The sequence below is a fragment of the Vicia villosa genome, unplaced genomic scaffold (assembly GCF_029867415.1).
Source record: "Vicia villosa cultivar HV-30 ecotype Madison, WI unplaced genomic scaffold, Vvil1.0 scaffold7, whole genome shotgun sequence".
Taxonomy (NCBI): domain Eukaryota; kingdom Viridiplantae; phylum Streptophyta; class Magnoliopsida; order Fabales; family Fabaceae; genus Vicia; species Vicia villosa.
Window position 1 is genome coordinate 1,456,913 of NW_026706810.1, and position 19,592 is coordinate 1,476,504.

Sequence of the window (19,592 nt, forward strand, 5' to 3'; positions counted from 1 at the left end):
TCAGGACCAACATCAAATCGAAGATGAAGCAATTTATGAACCGTAGCCACCAGAATCAGCTCAATCGGATAAGCGGTAAAAAAGTTATGCCCGTCTGAATGGCGAGAAACTCATCTGGTCATCTGAGGCGGAAAACTCAACTGTGCAGAATTTTCGTGCGCACCTCTCAAAGAACACGATGAAACTCGGTCTCCTGATCTAAATTCAAATTCGAGGCCTGAAAATAACTTGAAGCCAACAAAATTTCATAGGGAATGCCGTTAGAATGTGTTCAATCGGATAAAAATTGGAGAAGTTATGCCACTTTGAATCTTGTCAGACAATGCCCGAAAACACATTTTGGCAAATAAATCTCAACGCTCTTGCATTTTTCTGGAACTGCTGGTGTAGAGTTAGCCTTCGAGCCGAACATATGAAATGTCGGGGACATCGAGACGGAACTCCTGTTAAAATTTCAGCCAAATCCGCTAAACAATGCGAGAGTTATGAATTTTTTAGCGTCCAAAAGACAACGGTTTAACACAATTTCTCACCTTATATTCTTTGGTAAATTGCAAATTCGGAGATCTTCCTTAAAGAATTAATTCTCGGCCCGAACATATGAAATGTAATATACCTCAAGAAGGAGCTTTCAGCATATGGCTCGCCTCTAACCTGCAGACAAAAGTTATGAATTTTTGAACCTCCGAAAGATAGTTGAACGGTAGAACCGAAATATCAGAAACAATTAGTTCCCGCAACTTTCCTTAATGAATTGGCTTCCGGACCAAACACAAAAGATGAAAAGAATGACAAAACAGTCTCGGCCACAGGAGAACCGAGAGAACCAAGCCCATACAACCTTCCAGTCGAGAGTTATGAATTTTGCCCTTGCGCTATGAAAATTGACTTCTGCACCAAAATGATCTTGAAACCATGAAATCTCTTGATCCGAAGCACACCGGAGTGCGAGGATACTTGCTATGACAGGGATTTGATTGGTCCTTGATGAGAGAACTTGAGAAAATCTACGGACCGTACCGCACTTCAAGAAACCTGAATTCTTTATTCGTTGTATCAATTAACAGAATAGTCGTTTCTGCTGTAGCTCTTGAGTGGAACCTTGATCCTGTAATCAGAGAGCCAATGATATGTATGTATGCATATGACATGATGAAAAGCCTAAGCCAACTAAGAAAAGATAGTAAGACAAATTTTGGGGTGCAACAAGTAGCTCAAAAGTACTAAGGAAACTCTCACACATACGCCTAAAATATCTCTTCAAATGTTTTTATCATGAAAATTATTTTCTAAGTCAAACCATATGATTAAAAAGTTGCCAAAAACCCTTTCCAAAATTTTTTTAAACTAACCAATCGATTGGTAAGTTGTGCCAATTGATTGGGAATTTTTTGTGTGCTAGTACATCAATTGGAGAAGAGCTAATCGATTAATAAAAAATGTATGACAACACATTAATGACTTGCACGACTCTATATCCAACAATTCCCTTTTGATCTTACTAATCGATTAAAAATGAGTTGGTCGATCGATTAGATCGTTATGTCAATCGGTTGGCTCATTAATTTGACACATGGATTATTTTTCAGTTTTAGATTTTCCAACTCCTATATAATGAAGGCTCACATCCACTTCAATTCACACCATTTTTCAATGTTTTGCATTTTCTTTGGAATTTATTCTTTCTCTCCCACTCTCTCTCTCTCTCTCTCTCTCAACATAAAATATTTCTTTCACTTCATATTGCCTTAATGCTTGTAAGTGAAGCTTTGTTTGTGAAGAAGAAATTTCGTAAGTGTTTGTGTTGTTTGTTTATCTCTTGAGATTGCACTACTCTTGAGAGGATTGAGTTTAGTTTGAGAGATAAACTAGTCATAAAATTTCTGTTGTGGACTATTAAGCTTTGTCGGAAAAAGGTCTGTTGTTGGTTATTGAGATCAACATGAAAATCTCTAAGAAGATTCTAGCTTAATTTATGGTAAAAGCTATTTGTGGTTGGGTGTAAGCCTGTAAAAATCTCAAGATCAGCTTGTATAAAGATTCGTGGGTATAACCTTCTAAAGGTCAAAGTTTATCAAACTCTCAAGAAAACCTCTTTGGAACAAGACTAGGCCAACATTCGGCTAAACTTGTATAAATCTCTAGGGCAATCTATCTTACCGCACTCTTTTAATTTATGCAATGTACTTTTATTACTTTATTTCGGTTACATTCCACTCAATGAAAATTAATAATACGATCTTAATTGAGAAAAGTATAAAATTAGTCACGAATTTTAAATACCACAATTCACTCCCTGTTGTGTTTGAAGCCACTTGTCCAACATATCTCCATTCTTTTTGAAGATTTGCATGTTCAGGTGGAGTATCTATGATTTGATTCTAAACCGACTCTTCATCTGTGACTTGATTTTGATCTTGGCCTTGATCTTGATTTTCCTCCAAATTTGTTTTTTCTAGGATACTTGAACAATGAATCGCTTCTACTTCTAATGGTTCAGGGTTAGACTCATCAAAAATAATATGAACTGATTCTTCTGTTCTCAGAAGAAGAAATTTTTAAAAATGTACCAAAACTTGTTTAGAGCTAACATTGATTGATGTAATCTTTTGTGATAATCTTTTAACGTTATTTTCTAACTTTTTTGGTGAAGTAGTATAGTGGCTGAAATTTTATCTTTTAAATATGAATAAGTGAGATGTCGTAGTTTAAACCCGTGCTGTTGCATTCTAATACCTATGCTCAACTACCAACCAAATTAACTTAGAGAAATATGTCACCCAAATATCATTTTGTAATCTTTTGATATAGTTTGATGACATCTTTTACACAACATTATAAGAGATTTATTGACATTAGAATGCATTATGCATTATGTTTAGTATCTTCTTAATATTGCTCTATATTTTGTATAACAATATAAGAGTTTATTGGCGTTTAATATCTTTTCAAAATAAAACAAACACAATGAATAGATTATAGAGACTCCAAACAATGTAACATAACTACTACACAGAAACATATATCATAGGAACCGATATTCACCATAATTTAATAGTTACTCCAACACACTATAAGAGAATTGCAACAAAATTATTCTAACACATATTTTGCTCAACAAAATACATTAACTTCAAATAACATTCAGAACAAACTTGTTGACAATAAATTTATTTAAAATATATGATTAATAACACTATAGTCACTGATAAACTAAAAAGTCCAAACATCATTGACATCTCCAAACTAAAAATTCATTTTTTATTAGATATTTTTCCTTTAAATCTTTTTCATCAACAATTCTTATCTATGTAATTTCCATAATTTTTAGAATCTATTTTTTTCAAAGCTCAAATTATTCGTCACAATACGAAGAACATGTTTCTCTTGAAAATAACATTCCTTTATCTTATGTCTTCTTAGTATAAATCTAACCGAACCAAAATTTTGATTTTTTGACTTTGACCAAATATTAATAATCTTTAGCATTTTGAGAATTAATGATGAAAAAGAATTTGAGTAAGAACATATTTTAAAACAATCTTGAAAAGATCACGGCTTATATAAAAATTTGGGAAGAAAATAACTTGAAAAGAAAATCGAGAAAGTTAAAAATCAAATGATTTTAAATTTTTTTGAAATAGCAAAGTAGTTTGAAAGAAATTGAACAAATTTAATAAAGGTTTGTTGACTCAATATACGCATAAGCATAATTGAATGTTATTTTTAATCAAAATTAAAAAATAACTAGCATAATTGTTTTTAAAGATTTAAAAAATAATATGTATTAATTAAAGAAATAAAATAAAACCTTAAATAAAACTAACGACCAATAAATTAATTAAGAAAAAAAATCATAGAATTTTCATTTCCTTTCTACTATCTACATATTACTAAGAAATTGACCAAAGTGACAAAATTACCCTTCTCACTAAAAAAATATTACACTATAAATTGGACAAAATAGTAATTAACAAATCTACATATTACTAAGAAATTGACCAAAGTGACAAAATTACCCTTCTCACTAAAAAAATATTACACTATAAATTGGACAAAATAGTAATTAACAAAATCACCCTATCACTTTTTTATTGTCCAATGAAAATGAAGACTTTTGCCAAATGTCAATTGCAATATTTAGGATTCAACTTTTTCTCTCAAACACACATTTTCTCTCTCTTATTTCAAATTTCAAATTTCTTTCACATTTCATTTTCCCACACTTTCTTACTTTCATTTTAATTTTTCTCCATTTAATTATCATCACAAAAATTATAATCTATTTTTTAATTTTAATAAAATTAAATATTTATTTATCTTACGGGTCACTATCAACACAATATTTAATTTATTTTAATTGATCATTACACACTTTCTCTATCTTAATTAAAATTTAAAATTTATCTCACATTTTTTTCACACTTTCTTACTTTTTTTTTTCTAATTTTTTTCTCTATTTATTTATTATTCCTAAAAAAATCTATTTTTTAATTTTAATAAAATTAAAAATTTTGTTTTCTCCCGAGTCACTATCAACACAATATCTATTTTATTTTAATCAATCATTGTCTTTATTTGAGTAATAATATCCTTATTTTTTTTTATTTTCTCCATCTCAAATTTTTTTATGATTATTTAATACAATTAAATTTATAAGATTATTGTTCATTTTATATTTGTATTTAAATATATTTTATATCGCATCAAAGATTTTTTTTATTTCACGGGTCATTATCAATACAATATCTATTTTATTTTAATCAACAACTACTATTAATTGAGAGATAATTTTAATTTTAAATGTTAAAATTTCATTTTTTTTCTCCAACTTACAATTTTTTTTATATTATTATTTAATATAATTCAACTTATATGATATTTTTCATTTATAATTAAACAATTCATTTTAAATTTATCCGTATCTAATTAAATTTTATGCAGTATCAAATAAATTTACCCGTGCGGAAGCACGGGTCTCTTACTAGTTTTCTTCTAAAATCTTTCAATTTTTTCCTTTTCCTCTCTCCTACGTTGTTCATCTGAACATGACTGATGCTGTTGAATTGTAGGGTTTTAGATAGAGACTTTCCATTGACTCATCTAGCTTTTCTCACTGCATCAAACTACAAAACCAAAACCTGATTTTTTTCTCATTCCTTTTATAGCTTGAAAACAAATCCCCAGATCTTCTCTAACCATTGCTCCCTCCACCTTCATGTGATCGGTAAAACTAACCTCTTCTCCCTCTGTTTGTCTCCTTTTCTTATTCCAATCTTGCTTATTTTTTAAAAAAATGATTTTTTTCGAAATGGGTATTCAAAAAAATGATTTTTTTTCGAAATGGGTACTGATAAATTTGAGTTTTTTAGGTCAATTTTGTTTCCCTTGTAATTTATGTTTAGTAAGATTTGGTGGGTCTTCTTCATTTATAGCTCTGGACTTGTTCATTAGTGTGATCTTGCATTGCAAGTAGTGCAGCTTGATCCCATTAGTGTAGAAGTTAAAGTTAATTTTTGGAATTTGCTAAACTTTTGGTTTATGTGATTCTTATTAGGAAATGTTCATTTTCAGGTTCTTTATGGCAAAACCAAGTTTAGCTGATAGTAGGACTAGAAGATCTGTGCAGATCTTTATAGTAGCTGGTTTGTGTTGTTTCTTCTACATATTAGGCTCTTGGCAGCAAACTGGTTTTGGAAAGGGAGATGGTTTAGCTTTGGAGATTACTAAGAAAGGTGTTGAGTGTGATATAGTTCCGAAATTAAATTTTGATTCTCACCATGGTGGAGAAGTTAGCAAAATTGATGGGGTTGATTCAAAGCCTAAGGTATTTAAACCTTGTAAAGCTAGGTATACTGATTACACACCATGCCATGATCAAAAGCGAGCCATGACTTTTTCTAGAGATAATATGATTTATCGAGAGAGGCATTGCCCACGTGAGGAAGAGAAGTTGCACTGTTTGATCCCGGCACCGAAAGGGTATGTAACACCGTTTCCATGGCCGAAGAGCCGCGATTATGTTCCGTATGCGAATGCACCGTACAAGAGTCTTACAGTTGAGAAGGCTATTCAGAACTGGATTCAATATGAGGGAAATGTGTTTAGGTTCCCTGGTGGTGGAACGCAATTCCCTCAAGGGGCTGACAAATATATTGATCAAATTGCTTCTGTGATACCGATAGAGAATGGAACAGTCAGGACAGCATTGGACACTGGTTGTGGGGTATGTTTCTCATTGCAAATTTCTTAGGGCTTGTGTGAAATTCTTTTGTCGGTTTCGTTCATGTTAATTTGATTAGCAGCATAGTTAGAGTTCAGGGTTGTCAAAGAATTGTTCTTCAATACACCATATAGTATAATAAAGTGTTGTCGAATAGCTGTTATAGCGGTGCTATATCACTAAGTTAGTTTGTTTAAGCTATGTATCCATAATATTGTATGGTTGTTTTGAACAGGTTGCCAGTTTGGGGGCATATCTTTGGAGCAGAAATGTTATTGCCATGTCATTTGCGCCAAGAGATTCTCACGAAGCACAAGTACAATTTGCCCTTGAAAGGGGTGTACCTGCCGTTATTGGTGTCTTTGGAACCATAAAACTGCCTTATCCCTCTGCAGCCTTTGATATGGCGCATTGTTCTCGTTGCTTAATTCCTTGGGGAGCAAATGGTGAGAAATTTACAATAAGATCTTTAACTTATTTGTTACGAAATGCTTATCTTCGCATTCTTATTCCGTTTGAACTGTCACCATATATCACACGACTTATGATAAAAGCTATTTAAAAGTGTATTTTGGGTTGTGATTGGCAGGTGGAATTTATATGATGGAAGTTGACCGAGTTCTAAAACCTGGTGGTTATTGGGTCCTTTCGGGACCTCCAATCCATTGGAAGGTTCATTACAAAGCCTGGCAAAGACCTAAGGAGGATCTTGAGGAAGAACAAAGAAAGATTGAAGAGGTTGCTAAGCTCCTTTGCTGGGAGAAGAAAACTGAGGCACATGAAATAGCTGTCTGGCAGAAAACTGTTGACACTAAGACATGTCGAAGTCGACAAGAAGATGATGGTGTAAAATTCTGCGAATCAAAAGATGCTGATGATGCTTGGTATACACTTTCTTTCAGTGTCAATTTGTTTTACACACTTTAACATCCATTATAGGTAGTAGTATTCAATTTATTTCCACTAACCGTGAAGTCATTCGAGCACTGATAAATCTAAGAAAAAATTGTGCACGAAAGTTGTGAAGAAGAAAAGAAAAATCTAAAAAGTATATTTTTTTTTTTTTTTGTTGCAGGAATAAGAAAATGGAGGCATGTGTTACTCCTAATGGTAAAGTCCACGGAGATCTTAAGCCTTTTCCACAAAGACTTTACGCCGTGCCTCCTAAAATTGCCAGTGGCTCTGTTCCTGGAATTTCTGCCGAGACGTATCAAGATGATAACAAAAAGTGGAAAAAACATGTAACTGCTTACAAGAAAATAAACAAACTCTTGGACTCGGGAAGGTATCGCAATATCCTGGATATGAATGCTGGTTTGGGTAGTTTCGCTGCTGCGATTCAATCTCCTAAGCTATGGGTCATGAACGTTGTTCCTACTATAGCTGACAAACATACTCTCGGTGTTATATATCAGCGAGGACTTATAGGCATTTATCATGATTGGTATGGTTTTCTAACTTCCTCCTATTTTTATTCACAGTATTTCGTGATTGTATATACTTAAGTTGAAATGCTTGTTAGAATATCAGATAATACAAATGTTGTACGATTTTATTTCTTTCTCTTGACTAATAATATGAAAATGTAGGCACTGTCTTGTATTGTTACTAGCTGTTAAACTTTCGGTGTTCATGTTGATTCTATCTCACATGTTTTCCTGATTTATTTGTTTCTCTATGATCCAGGTGTGAAGCTTTCTCTACATATCCGAGGACTTATGACCTCATTCATAGCAATGGTCTCTTTAGTCAGTACAAAGACAAGTGAGTATTTTCTTCGGTTACGCAGTTATTCAATTATCCTTCAGTTATTTTTAATTCTGAATTTGAATTGAATTTGATAGCAAATCTTAATCAATAGCTTGGCCCTTGCATATAGTGTATTGTAGATTGTTGTAGAGATGGTATTAAAATGATTTCTAAATAAAGAGTTTAAAATGCAGATGTAACATAGAAGACATTCTTCTGGAGATGGACCGCATTTTACGACCAGAAGGTGCTGTGATATTCCGCGATGAAGTCGATATCTTAATCAAGGTAAAGAAAATTGTCGGAGGAATGAGATGGGATACTAAATTGGTTGACCATGAGGATGGTCCACTTGTTCCAGAAAAGATACTAGTTGCTGTTAAGCAGTATTGGGTTGCCGATACAAATACCACATCAACGCAGTAGCCACTCAAAGACAAATTCGAAGGCTTGTCCTAAGGTTACTAGTGCCTTTCTCGATGCAACCCTAATAGAGTTCATATAGTTTTGTCATATGAGCGCGTTGGCTTGATAATCATCGCACCTGTTGTATAAGGAGGGCTGATCTACGTAGCAACAACATTTTAGATTGAAAGTACGGTTGGTGTTCGACACTGCACATGCTGTGGCTATGTAATAATGCAATATAGGGGTGCGTATGTATTAGTGCAATATAGGGGCTGATAAGTTATGCTTAATTGTCAATTGTCCCTTTGCTTGAGGTTTATGGTATTATCCTTTTTTCTCCTCAGAATTTAGTTATCTTGTTATAGGATGTAACATTCAAAAGTAAAGCAAACACTGGCTTTTTAAGTTGAAGCCTCTCTACTGATCTATGTAGTTGTCCATGTTTTGTAATCTTACAATGTGTATCTTCCTGCCTAGAATTCCTTCATTGCTTGCATGTCAGACTAAAATTGAGTTGCTCTTTGATTCAGCTATTTCTAAAGGTTTTGATCTTGTGAGAATGAATGCAAGTTTAAAACTATTCGCTCAGAGTTTGTGATCAATGATTTAGTTAAACTAAATGAATTGAGTACTCCTCCATTCACAATTATAAACAAAAATAAATGTTTTTACACTAATTAAGAAAGAAAGTTAAGTGGAATTAGTTTTTGTTTTATTTTATTTTATTTTATGTACAATCAAAGTAAAATTTACTATGACATCTTTACTTATATTCGATTAATTAACTACCGATATTAAATGCTTTTGAATTAACTACCAATATTAACTACTCTTAAAGTTAATGATTTTTGATTATAATAATGACAAAGATTTAAGATATATTTTTGTTTATAATAGTGATAAGAGGGAGCATGAGCAGGGGTAATGACAAAGATTTAAGATATATTTTTGTTTATAATAGTGATAAGAGGGAGCATGAGTAGGGGTGGGTAGAGGTGTTAAAAACCAAATCGGCCTAATAGAAAACCGTAAAACTAAAATGAATTAAATTGAAATCGAAAAAGTCATATTTGGTTTGGATGATTCGGGTCATTTTCTAGCGGAACTGTGCGGTTTAGTTTGGTTTGCAGTTTGTATTTTGCAAACCGAATCAAACCAAACTGCATTATGTTATTAAAAATAAAATATTATTCATTTATATATTTCTTTAATTTTTTAGAGAAATTAAAATATTGTGTATATTTTATTTTAATTTATATATCATCAAAAAAATAAAATATTATTAATTTATAAATACTATTTTAATAAAATATATTTTCTTGTATTCTTTGTATAATATTTATTTACGAATTTAATTTCATGTATGTCATTCTTTTGACACAAGATAAAATTGTAAGAGCATTTTTATGTATTAAATTATAATATTATTTTGACAATTATAAATTTTTTGTATAGTGATGTATGAATGACTAAACTCAAAATTATATTTTCCTCTCTATATGTGTATGTATGGTTTAATATTTTTTTTTTTTAAAAAAAATCGAACCAACCGAAACAATTCAAATCGCATTAATTTGATTTGGTTTTATTTTTAAAAGCCAACCGAATCAAATCGAACTGCACGTTTTTTCTCTCGCAGTTCGGATAATTTTTAACGTTAAAACTGCTCAAACCGCACCGCATACATCCTGCTTGAGTTTGAAGTAATTTTTGTGTGAAAAGGATGATATGTTTAGATGTTGTTTAACATTTGAAAGAAAGGTTGCATAAAATAATTTTTAGTGCCTAATGTAATTTTAGTTTAGTTAAAATCAAGAATTTATATTTGTTTATAGTTAAAAATACATTTAAAGTGAAATTTCGTGTAATCTTCTTAATCTAATATATATACCTGTTTTTACTAATAGAGCGGTTTAAAGGTAAAATCAATTTTTGGTTATAATTATAGGGGTGGGTAGCACAACACTTTTGGGTCATTATTAAGCTATAATGACAATTTTACCTAGCACCCAATTGTTTGAATCTGACACCTCCATTAGTTGCGCATTTATCATAATATTTCCGCACTTAAAAAAAAATTCTTGAATCCCATGGCCCTCTTACGTACCACCGAATTGTCTCATTTGCCCTAGTACTTTCGTAGATGTATCTTGGGAAACACTTTTTTTTTTGTTTTAACGTTGTTTTGTTGCGTAGATGCATCTACAGAAGTATTCCGTATGTGCATATACGGAAAGGTTTGGTGTTATAGCTTGCGCCAGACCTTTCCCCTCCCTCATTCTCTTAATTTCAAACTCAAACACAAACACAAACTCTCCTCATACTCTCTCACCTTCAAATCTCTTTCAAGTTCAACTTCAAATCTCTTTCAAGTTCTACTTCAAATCTCTTGTCAACATCAACTTCAAACAAGGTTTAGTAACATCTACATCAACTTTAGTCGGTAAGTTTTTCGAATTTTTAGTTAATTTAGAGTTGTTTTGAAATTGAATTGGAATGTGATATTTATGAGTAGAAATGAATTGATAGGTTTAGCAATAGTGTTTAGAGACAATGTAGGGTTTGTTTGACGTTTTAAACGGATGATCAAGCCACAAAAAATAGGTTTTGTAGTGGTTGGACTGACTCAGATGCTATTGTTGCGTTTCTGAGTTTTAGTTGCTTCTGTAGATCCATCTACGGAAGAGATGAATGTTGGGGCTTTCCGTAGATTCATCTACGGAAAAATCCAGTGTTTTGTAAATGACATACTTCCGTAGATGCATCTACGGAAGAATAATTTTTTGTTTTTATTTTAATGTTTATTTATAAATACGCAGTATCTAAATCGAGATTTTTTGTATCATAATGTAGACATCATGACCCACGGCCCGGTTAGAGACATTCATGGGAGGACTGCACAACACGCATCCTTCCGACGAGAACGGTCGCGTGTAGTATCTCTGGTCACTGATAGAGCAGCTGTTCAACCAGATTCACCTATGGCATATGATACACTCGCCTCAGCCATACCTTCTCCATCTTACGCTTCAGCCGGGCCTACTCCTTCACCCGTCCCAGTCGGGCCTTCACCATCTACTGCCCCCTCTACTACTGCACCACATAGGCCTCAAGACGATCATGAGGGTTCCTGACAGATGCCACCACCCCGCAAACGTCGTCGTGGCACTACTTCTACTTCTACTCCTAATGCAGGATCTGATGTGCCACCTACGCAGGGCCACGAGGATGAGCCGTTGCCGGAGCCTATTTGGTACCCTGGGAGTCCTGTAGACGCATCCCTTTTGACAGGGTATGATGAGCATGAAGCTAGACGTATATGGGATGGAGAGGTACATTTTATTTGTTAATTACTTTTCATTTGCGTCATTTTTGACCTTTCTTATTACTAACCGTTTTAAGTTTTTAAAATTTAAGAGAAGGGATCCCCAGAGGTTCTACAACCATGGGCGGAAGATTAAAGATCTCGCACAGCTTAACGAGCCATGGTTTTAGGAGGTACTGGCAGCTTCAGGCATGAGGGACCTCTCCATGCTCGGCTACGATACCATACATAATGGTATGCTTGCGGCCTTTGCGAAGAGATGTCCAATAACAAGGAATCTGGTGTGTGTTGTTTCGGTTAAACTCAATCATGGTGTTGTTGTAAGATATATCAGAACTTAAATGTATGTTGTTGTAATATTGGTTATGATGTGATAAAAACTGAACCCAACTCAATCATGGTATTAATGTAAGATACATCCAGTTTTACATTAGCAAAAATCCTTGTTGAAAAAGATCCAAATGAGTACCTTCTACTGAAACAAAATGAAAAAATATGTCTTATGACGACGTCAATTCTTAGTCTATGTGTCGTTTGCTTTGTTCCACAACATAACAAATGAGAAAGTAGTAGTTAGAGGTAGCAGAACAGTGAAAATAAATTAATAATTCAAAAGCAGTGCAAAACAAAACGTAAATTCAAAAGCAGTTTTTGAATTTCAGCACTAAATCCAAGCTTCAAAGGACGATCAACTTCATCGAGGATTAAAATAGCAATATCAACCAAATTCATTGACATAGAATTGCGTAAATCACATATACATTACCTTAACACCGACTTCACAAAAAAGTATATCTCAGTTAGTAAAGATGATGCAGATTAAAATGTTTAGCAAATGCAACACCTACACCAAGTCATATCTCATTCTCATCTAATGTGAGACTTTGAAAAGTAGCATGTCTCATTATAGCATTATACCTGAGGATGGCTAGGAAAATTTTCTCTAGTGAGCCCAGGAACATTCATCATTTCCATACAACCTTTGTATATGAATATCAAATGGAAAAACATGTAGATAAAAATAAATTTAGATACGTTTTTATTCTCTATCTCCTTCATCTAACCCACCACCAGATTGCTTCAGATCTTTCCACTGATTCTTTCACTTACTAACCACATGCTGCCATATATTCTTCAAAGCCTCAATTCACACCGGCTTCATCAAATAATCATAAGAACCATGTTATATGCATTTCATTACCACATTCTTTCCATCATCATCCGACGTCACTACGGAAATATTCACACACAAAAATGCATCAATTCATGTAATTTGTTCCATCTACTTATCAAAATCAACAAAGAAAATGCTAACTAATATATGGAAGATCCACCTCTAATCCAATATGATCTAAAAGGTTACTAATAACTACTATTTCACAAAGAATCATCCACTCATTATAATATAACAAAACTGAATTGTCAAATTATATCTCATATCATTGAGTGACACGACACATGGATTTGAATAAATAACTTGTTCATTTTAGAAACTGTTGTGACTTCTGAAATAGGGGAATGAAATTATTGTTTCTCCTTAGGCATAATGTTGTATAAAATAAGTTGTATAAAATATAGTAGTCACAAAAACAAATTTCAAACCATTCACAAAGGCATAAAAAACCAAAACCTTTTCACAATAACTAATCAAAATATAACTTACCCCATTGTCATTTCAGTCAATAAAACATAGCAACCATTTTCAATCCTACCACAATCACACTCGCCGCCGAAAAAGCTTTGTCGCCACCACAGATCTACCACAACAACATGGGCATAGTTTCCTTCGACAAAGGCAGTGGAGAGATCGGTGTGGATCATCCAATTGAAATTTCCTCACCATCGTGATTCATCCAATTGAGGGGGAGTTCCGAGCTTATCATATCACTCTTGCCTACACACCCTAACAAAGATTGAACAACATGTTAGTTTATGAACATAGTTTAAAAAATCCAGAACTGAAGAAAAACGTATAATCCAATAATAACCAAAACTGGAACTTTGATTTTACCACCAGCCCACAGACCTTCAGAATCCATGGACAAAACCTAACATAATAAACAGGATGAAAAGTCACGATGAATAACAATGAATACCAAATCAAAATCTGTATGAAATTTGAGATAAATTTGACATATCTATGCTCATGAATTCTTATGGATTGACCACAAATAAAAAACAATTCAAATTTGAAATCAATAAATTACCTGGAAAACGTAAACCATTGATGAGAATAAATGAAATTCGGCTAATTGTGGCAATCGAAAACATGGACGAGTTCATGAATTAGGTTTTGTAAATTCGAATTTTAGGAATAGGTGAGAAATCGAGGTTGGCAGATCAAATTCAAATTTTATGGGTGTAGATCAGTTCATATCAGAAAAGGGAGTGAGAAAGGTGATGAAATGCATCTTTGGTTTATAGTATAAAGAGAGGGAGGGTCCGATTTTCTTTTATGGGTGTGCTAAAGAGCAATTTGGGATAAATTGGACTCTCCTTTCTCTTCATTTACACGGATCCAAATGAAATAAGGTCAAAACACTTTCACTTTTTTTTAAAATCTTCAGTAACCTAAAAAGAATGCTTTCTACCTTCTTCTAAAAACCCTAGCCGCCGCCGACGAACTTCACCATCTTCTCCGGCAATGAGGAACTCCAACTAAGAATCAATGATTTTTTCGTACTCCTCGTCCTCCAGCCTCTCTAATGAGACAATTAGATCGTTGTTTCAAGCCAACCTTCGACAACCCATTCTCAGTCTGCCTCCGGACGTCGCGCATCCAAGTAGATAGAAGAAGCCATATTTGAGATTTCTATCACGTGAGCTTTTCGTTTGACCAAACAGGTGTAAGTTCGAGTGCGCAGTCGCCACTCTCCCATCTACTCCGTTGCAGGGTAAAGTTTTCTGACTACCATGCTTCTCTGTCTTAAAATGATGCAGGGTCGAAGAAAATATTTCTGGAAATGAGAGAGAGGAAGTTATGGAGATAGAGAGAAGGTGGGGGGTTTCTGTCAAGGTTAGCAGGACATTGTTATTGTCTTGGCCGGAGTTGTTGTCTCACGGTGGTGAGGAGTTTTAGATTGTGGAAAGACATGAGGAGAAGGGTGGTGAAGGTGGTTTTGATGTGGATGTGATTTGGAGAAGGAGAAGAGGTGAAACGGCTTGTTTCTTCCTCTTCCCCAAATCAATTTTGGTGAAGGTAGTTTTGGTTGTTTCCAAGGCACAAAATCGATTTCCCAAGTGATTTTGCATGGCCCAATATGAAATTGGAAGTTAAAGAATCTGCCAATAATATTAATAATTGATTCTTTCAAATTTCTAAAACTGAATAATCATACAAATAAATATAACTAAAAAATATTTTAAAAATAATATTTTAAAAATATAAAGAAGTAATTAGAAATTACTATAAATAGAATGGAAAGAAATTGTTAGAAAGCATAAGGGAGTGACAGCAAACTTGCCAAAGTACTCCTTTTGCTTTATTATATTAAATGATTCCCCAAATCAATTTTGGTGAAGGTGGCTTTGGTTGTTTCCAAGGCACAAAATCGATTTCCCAAGTGATTTTGCATGACCCAATATGAAATTGGAAGTTAAAGAATCTGCCAATAATAATAATAATAATTGATTTTTTCAGATTTCCAAAATTGAACAATCATACAAATAAATATAAATAAAAAATATTAAAAAAAACAATACTTAAAATATAAAGAAGTAATTAGAAATTACTATAAATATAATGGAAAGAAATCGTTAGAAAGCATAAGGGAGTGACACTTGAAAAACTTGTCAAAGTACTCATTTTTCTTTATTATATTAAATGATGATTTACTGGATTTTTTGAAAATTAAGGTAACCTAGATACATTTTGATCAACACTTTTGAAATTGTTGGTACAACACATCTATGCATTTTTACCTGCAATTTCGAAAATACATGTCAAATATAAGATTTTATCAGACATTTTAAAATTGTCAATAAAAGAGTTTTTTTTTTTTACTAAAAATTTAATATAAATTCTAAATTGCTTGTGTAAATACATAAATTTAATGAAAAATAATGCTTACTTATAAATCTCTGATAGAGATACTTAAAAAAAATCCGATAGAGCTCAAAACTTTTCCAAAAGTTAAAAAAAAAACAAAATAAATAATAAATTTTGATGTATTTTTTAGAAAGTTTCTCAACCCACCCACCCCATAGGTCTCTTACACACCACACAATTTTTCATTTTTGCCCCCTGCTTCCGTAGATGCACATTCGAAAGCACCTCATTTTTTTTAAAAAAATGATTCCTTCCGTAGATGCATTTACGGAAGCGTATAAAATAAAAGAAAACACAGTTAACTTCACCTTATTTTCATTTTAATAATACTTCCGGAGATGCATCTACGGAAGGTGGTGAAATAGAGTGTTCCGTAGGTGCATCTACGGAACAGTCTGTTTTTTTTAATTCATGTCATTTTCATGACGAGACTCCATGTTTAAAGACATACATTTTCAGATTCAGTAATGCAATTTAAATACAACAGTAGGTAGACCAATAAAAATACAATATATAAATAATGTCGGTCAAAGTGTCGAGTACATCATCAAATACAAACAAAAATAAAATATAAATACATCATCAAATATTACTATTGAGTATGTGGGCGTCCTCCTACGTACCATCATGGAAAAGTATAAATATTTAATTTTTAGTTATTTTTATTTATTACTGATTAATTGAAAGTAATTGATGGTTTATACTTTAATTGTTACATGACCACACCACATTGAAGGTGCCCACCCATGGGGCAAAGTTGAAGAAATTCTCTGATGTGTAGATGCCATATGAGGTTAGACAAATTTTGGCAATGCCGGTCTGCTTTCGTTGGTGGAAAGTACCCTTACTATGCTCGACGCTCCACTATAGTCCGGTTTTTGTTGAGCGATGGCATAAGGAAACATATTTCTTTCATCTTCCATTTGGTGAGATGACAATTACCTTATATGGTGTCTCCATCCTCTTCCATCCCCCCTTGCAGGTAACTTCTCCATTGCTCCTATCATTAACCAGGAGCTTGCATGTATTATGGATGAACAATTCTTAGGGGATTACAAGGGGGAAAGTCTTGGAGGAATTCAAGGTTAACAAGGGTGCTCACTTTCGCCTCTCTTGGCCCCAGGATACGTATCGGACATCGGTGGAACACTCTATGTATGAGGCAACTGCTATGGTATACATGTTTCATCTTATGCAGTGTACTATCTTAGGGTATATGTCTCATGTATACATCAGTGCCAAATACATGTATCTATTTTCTAACTTTGAGCATCTCTAATGGGCACGGGGGTGTGCTTCTTTGACGATGTTATATACTATACTTGTCCAAAAATATAGAATGCGAGGCACCCCTATGATGGTAGGGGTGGCCATAGGCCTTAATAAAAGTTTTGGTGGTTAGGGCTTGCTTGTAGGTGTTTTACGTTGATGAAAGAGGAAGTTCATGCGAGGTGGAAAACTCTGTAGCTATGTATGTATTATTACAATATCCCTACTCCAACCCTAGGGTTAGGGAATTTATAGAGGCTTGTGGACCTAGGGTTCAGGGAACACCTAAGAAGTTGTAGAAGCTCCCTCTTGATTTGGGGGAACTGTTGACTACTTATTTCCTAGGGGGTTATAGGCATGACTTCGTTCACGAAGTTATGATTTGGAATAAGCATTAGTGTCCATGTCTCCTCTTAGGGCGATCCCCCCGCCACATTAGGATTATACATTGGGCAACACGTCATGGGGGGGGGGGGGTGGGGGCACCCGACGAATGGCGCATGCCTCCCTCTTTGAGGCCCCCCTCCACAAATATATCACTACATATACTATCCTTGGAGAGGCGAGCATCTTTGAGACAAGACAACTTTTTTTAATTATATGAGTTTATTTTAGCTATGAATGTTTATTATGTTTTATTTATTTAGTTCTTATTTGTCAAAGACATTTCAAATATGTAATTACTACTTGTGTAGTGTTGGACATACGAGTATTTCCCATTTATTTGTGAGAGGCGTGAACATGGTCATATCACCGATGGATTTCCACGGGCCACTAGATGGAGGGTCAAACATTCTCATTTCCGCAATCTTCAGGAGTATAGAAAGAGGATGTGTGCGTTGACAATAGACGATGTCATATGAAATCCCCACGTATACCATAAATTGGATAGGGAGTTTGATGACACAACCCTTTTTTTCAGGTTTTTTCAAACGAGAGAGTTTTGTGCCTAGATATTTACCTGAGAGATGTGTGCGCCAGTTTAGGTATGTTAAGGGCATCCCTTGACCAACCAATGTTGTGCCATCTAAGGGAATTGATAGATGGTTTAGGTCTAACATTATGAGCAATTCCATGCTATTAGAGATAATGCAGTGAGGGTGTCTTCTCCTGGACATTATCTTGATGGTTACTTAAAGTGGTACTTTACAGTATCACACTCTCGCATCATCTCACATGTTCAGCCTAGAGATGATATTGCACCTTTCAATGATAGAGAACCTTCTAATGACGTGCCACCACCTCCACCTGATATGACTGACCAACAATGGCTGCAGAGGATAACACTTCTTTTAGATAATCTCATGGGTTTGATAAACCCAAATGGTGAAGTCTATATCGAGTTGCCTAAGATTACACACATTACCCGTGGTGGACTGAGTAGATTTTATTAGTTTGTTTACTTTTTGTTGTCACTGACGTTATTTTGGTTTTTGTAGCAAATTATTTGTATATTATTGACATTTTAACTTAACATTTTATTAAACGAAAATTAGAATTACACTACTGCTTGATGGACATAACGTAACACAAACATTGCTTAATATAACTTAACAAGAAAATAAGATGCACAAAACTTAAATAGTACTGGATGATTCAAGATATTTCAATATCTTAATACTATCGTCAATAGATCTCGCAACTGTCGCACCCATCTTGATAGATCTTGAAAAAAAGTCTTTTTGTAGTTTTGTGACACTCAGATTTGTGTCGTCTCAATGATGGTCAAAAGATACCCGCACTACAACAGTCCAATAAAATATGGTTTCAGAAAGTATTGGTAGCACCTGATCTAAAAGATATAGCAATCAAAAGTTATACAAATATAATCAATGGACCGTTGTTAGTTTTTACTAAGAGATGACACCGGGATTTTTTATCTACCTAATGGTGAAATGATCCATACTCTGGACAACGTGTCATGTTTGTTGCACCTGAGAAATATTATCAACCAGATTGAAGATATAATTTTTTTTCTTGTACCTATGTTTTAATACATTGAGGCTCTTTCCGAAAGAGGTTTTTTTATCCTACAGTCATGTAGTTAATTGTTTCCAAACTCTTGCAAAAATCACATTTTATATCCAAACAAATATTGTTTAATCTACATAGTCAATACCTCTAGAAGAATTTACTACAACTTTTCATGCTGCCATATATTTAGCCTTTTTGAGATTTTTTATTTTTACATCCAACTTACATCTAACTCACATTTTTATTATGAGTAATGTTATTTAGTACGAAGGAATTTAGAGAAAAAATGCAAGAATGAACACATGTTATTATATTATAGGAAAATTTTTAATTTATTTTTAATTTAATTTCCTTTTTAATAGGAATCATGGGGTGGTGGTGATAATGAATGGTTTAGATTTATTCTTGCCTTTCTTGTTTTTATATTTTCTTAACGATTAGCATTTTTCTTTTATTATTATATGATACCGACACAGTAAAACAATTGTAATATTCTTTTACAACAACATTCATTAGTGTGACATCACAATTAATTAAAATGACCAACGATATATTATATGGATTCTTGAGCAAATTTCGACTAATCTCTAGAGTCC

At 33.5% G+C, this 19,592-nt stretch overlaps 1 protein-coding gene across 1 annotated transcript; it reads left to right on the forward strand.

Annotated features, from left to right (window-relative positions):
- The first annotated feature begins 5,006 nt into the window (after nucleotides 1-5,006).
- On the forward strand, nucleotides 5,007-8,859 carry LOC131643152 (probable methyltransferase PMT2). The gene is made up of 7 exons (XM_058913303.1): nucleotides 5,007-5,227; nucleotides 5,575-6,226; nucleotides 6,459-6,669; nucleotides 6,813-7,107; nucleotides 7,299-7,667; nucleotides 7,910-7,987; nucleotides 8,167-8,859. The coding sequence occupies exons 2-7, from the start codon at nucleotides 5,582-5,584 to the stop codon at nucleotides 8,396-8,398; spliced, it is 1,830 nt and encodes a 609-aa protein (XP_058769286.1). The 5' UTR covers nucleotides 5,007-5,227; nucleotides 5,575-5,581; the 3' UTR covers nucleotides 8,399-8,859.
- The last annotated feature ends 10,733 nt before the right edge of the window (nucleotides 8,860-19,592 follow it).

Bases quoted from the DNA above. Each gene is read 5' to 3' on its own strand.
- LOC131643152 (XM_058913303.1), top strand. From the start codon at position 5,582: ATGGCAAAACCAAGTTTAGCTGATAGTAGGACTAGAAGATCTGTGCAG. The intron at 6,227-6,458 runs GTATGTTTCTCA...TGTTTTGAACAG, and splicing joins CATTGGACACTGGTTGTGGG to GTTGCCAGTTTGGGGGCATA. The intron at 6,670-6,812 runs GTGAGAAATTTA...TGTGATTGGCAG, and splicing joins AATTCCTTGGGGAGCAAATG to GTGGAATTTATATGATGGAA.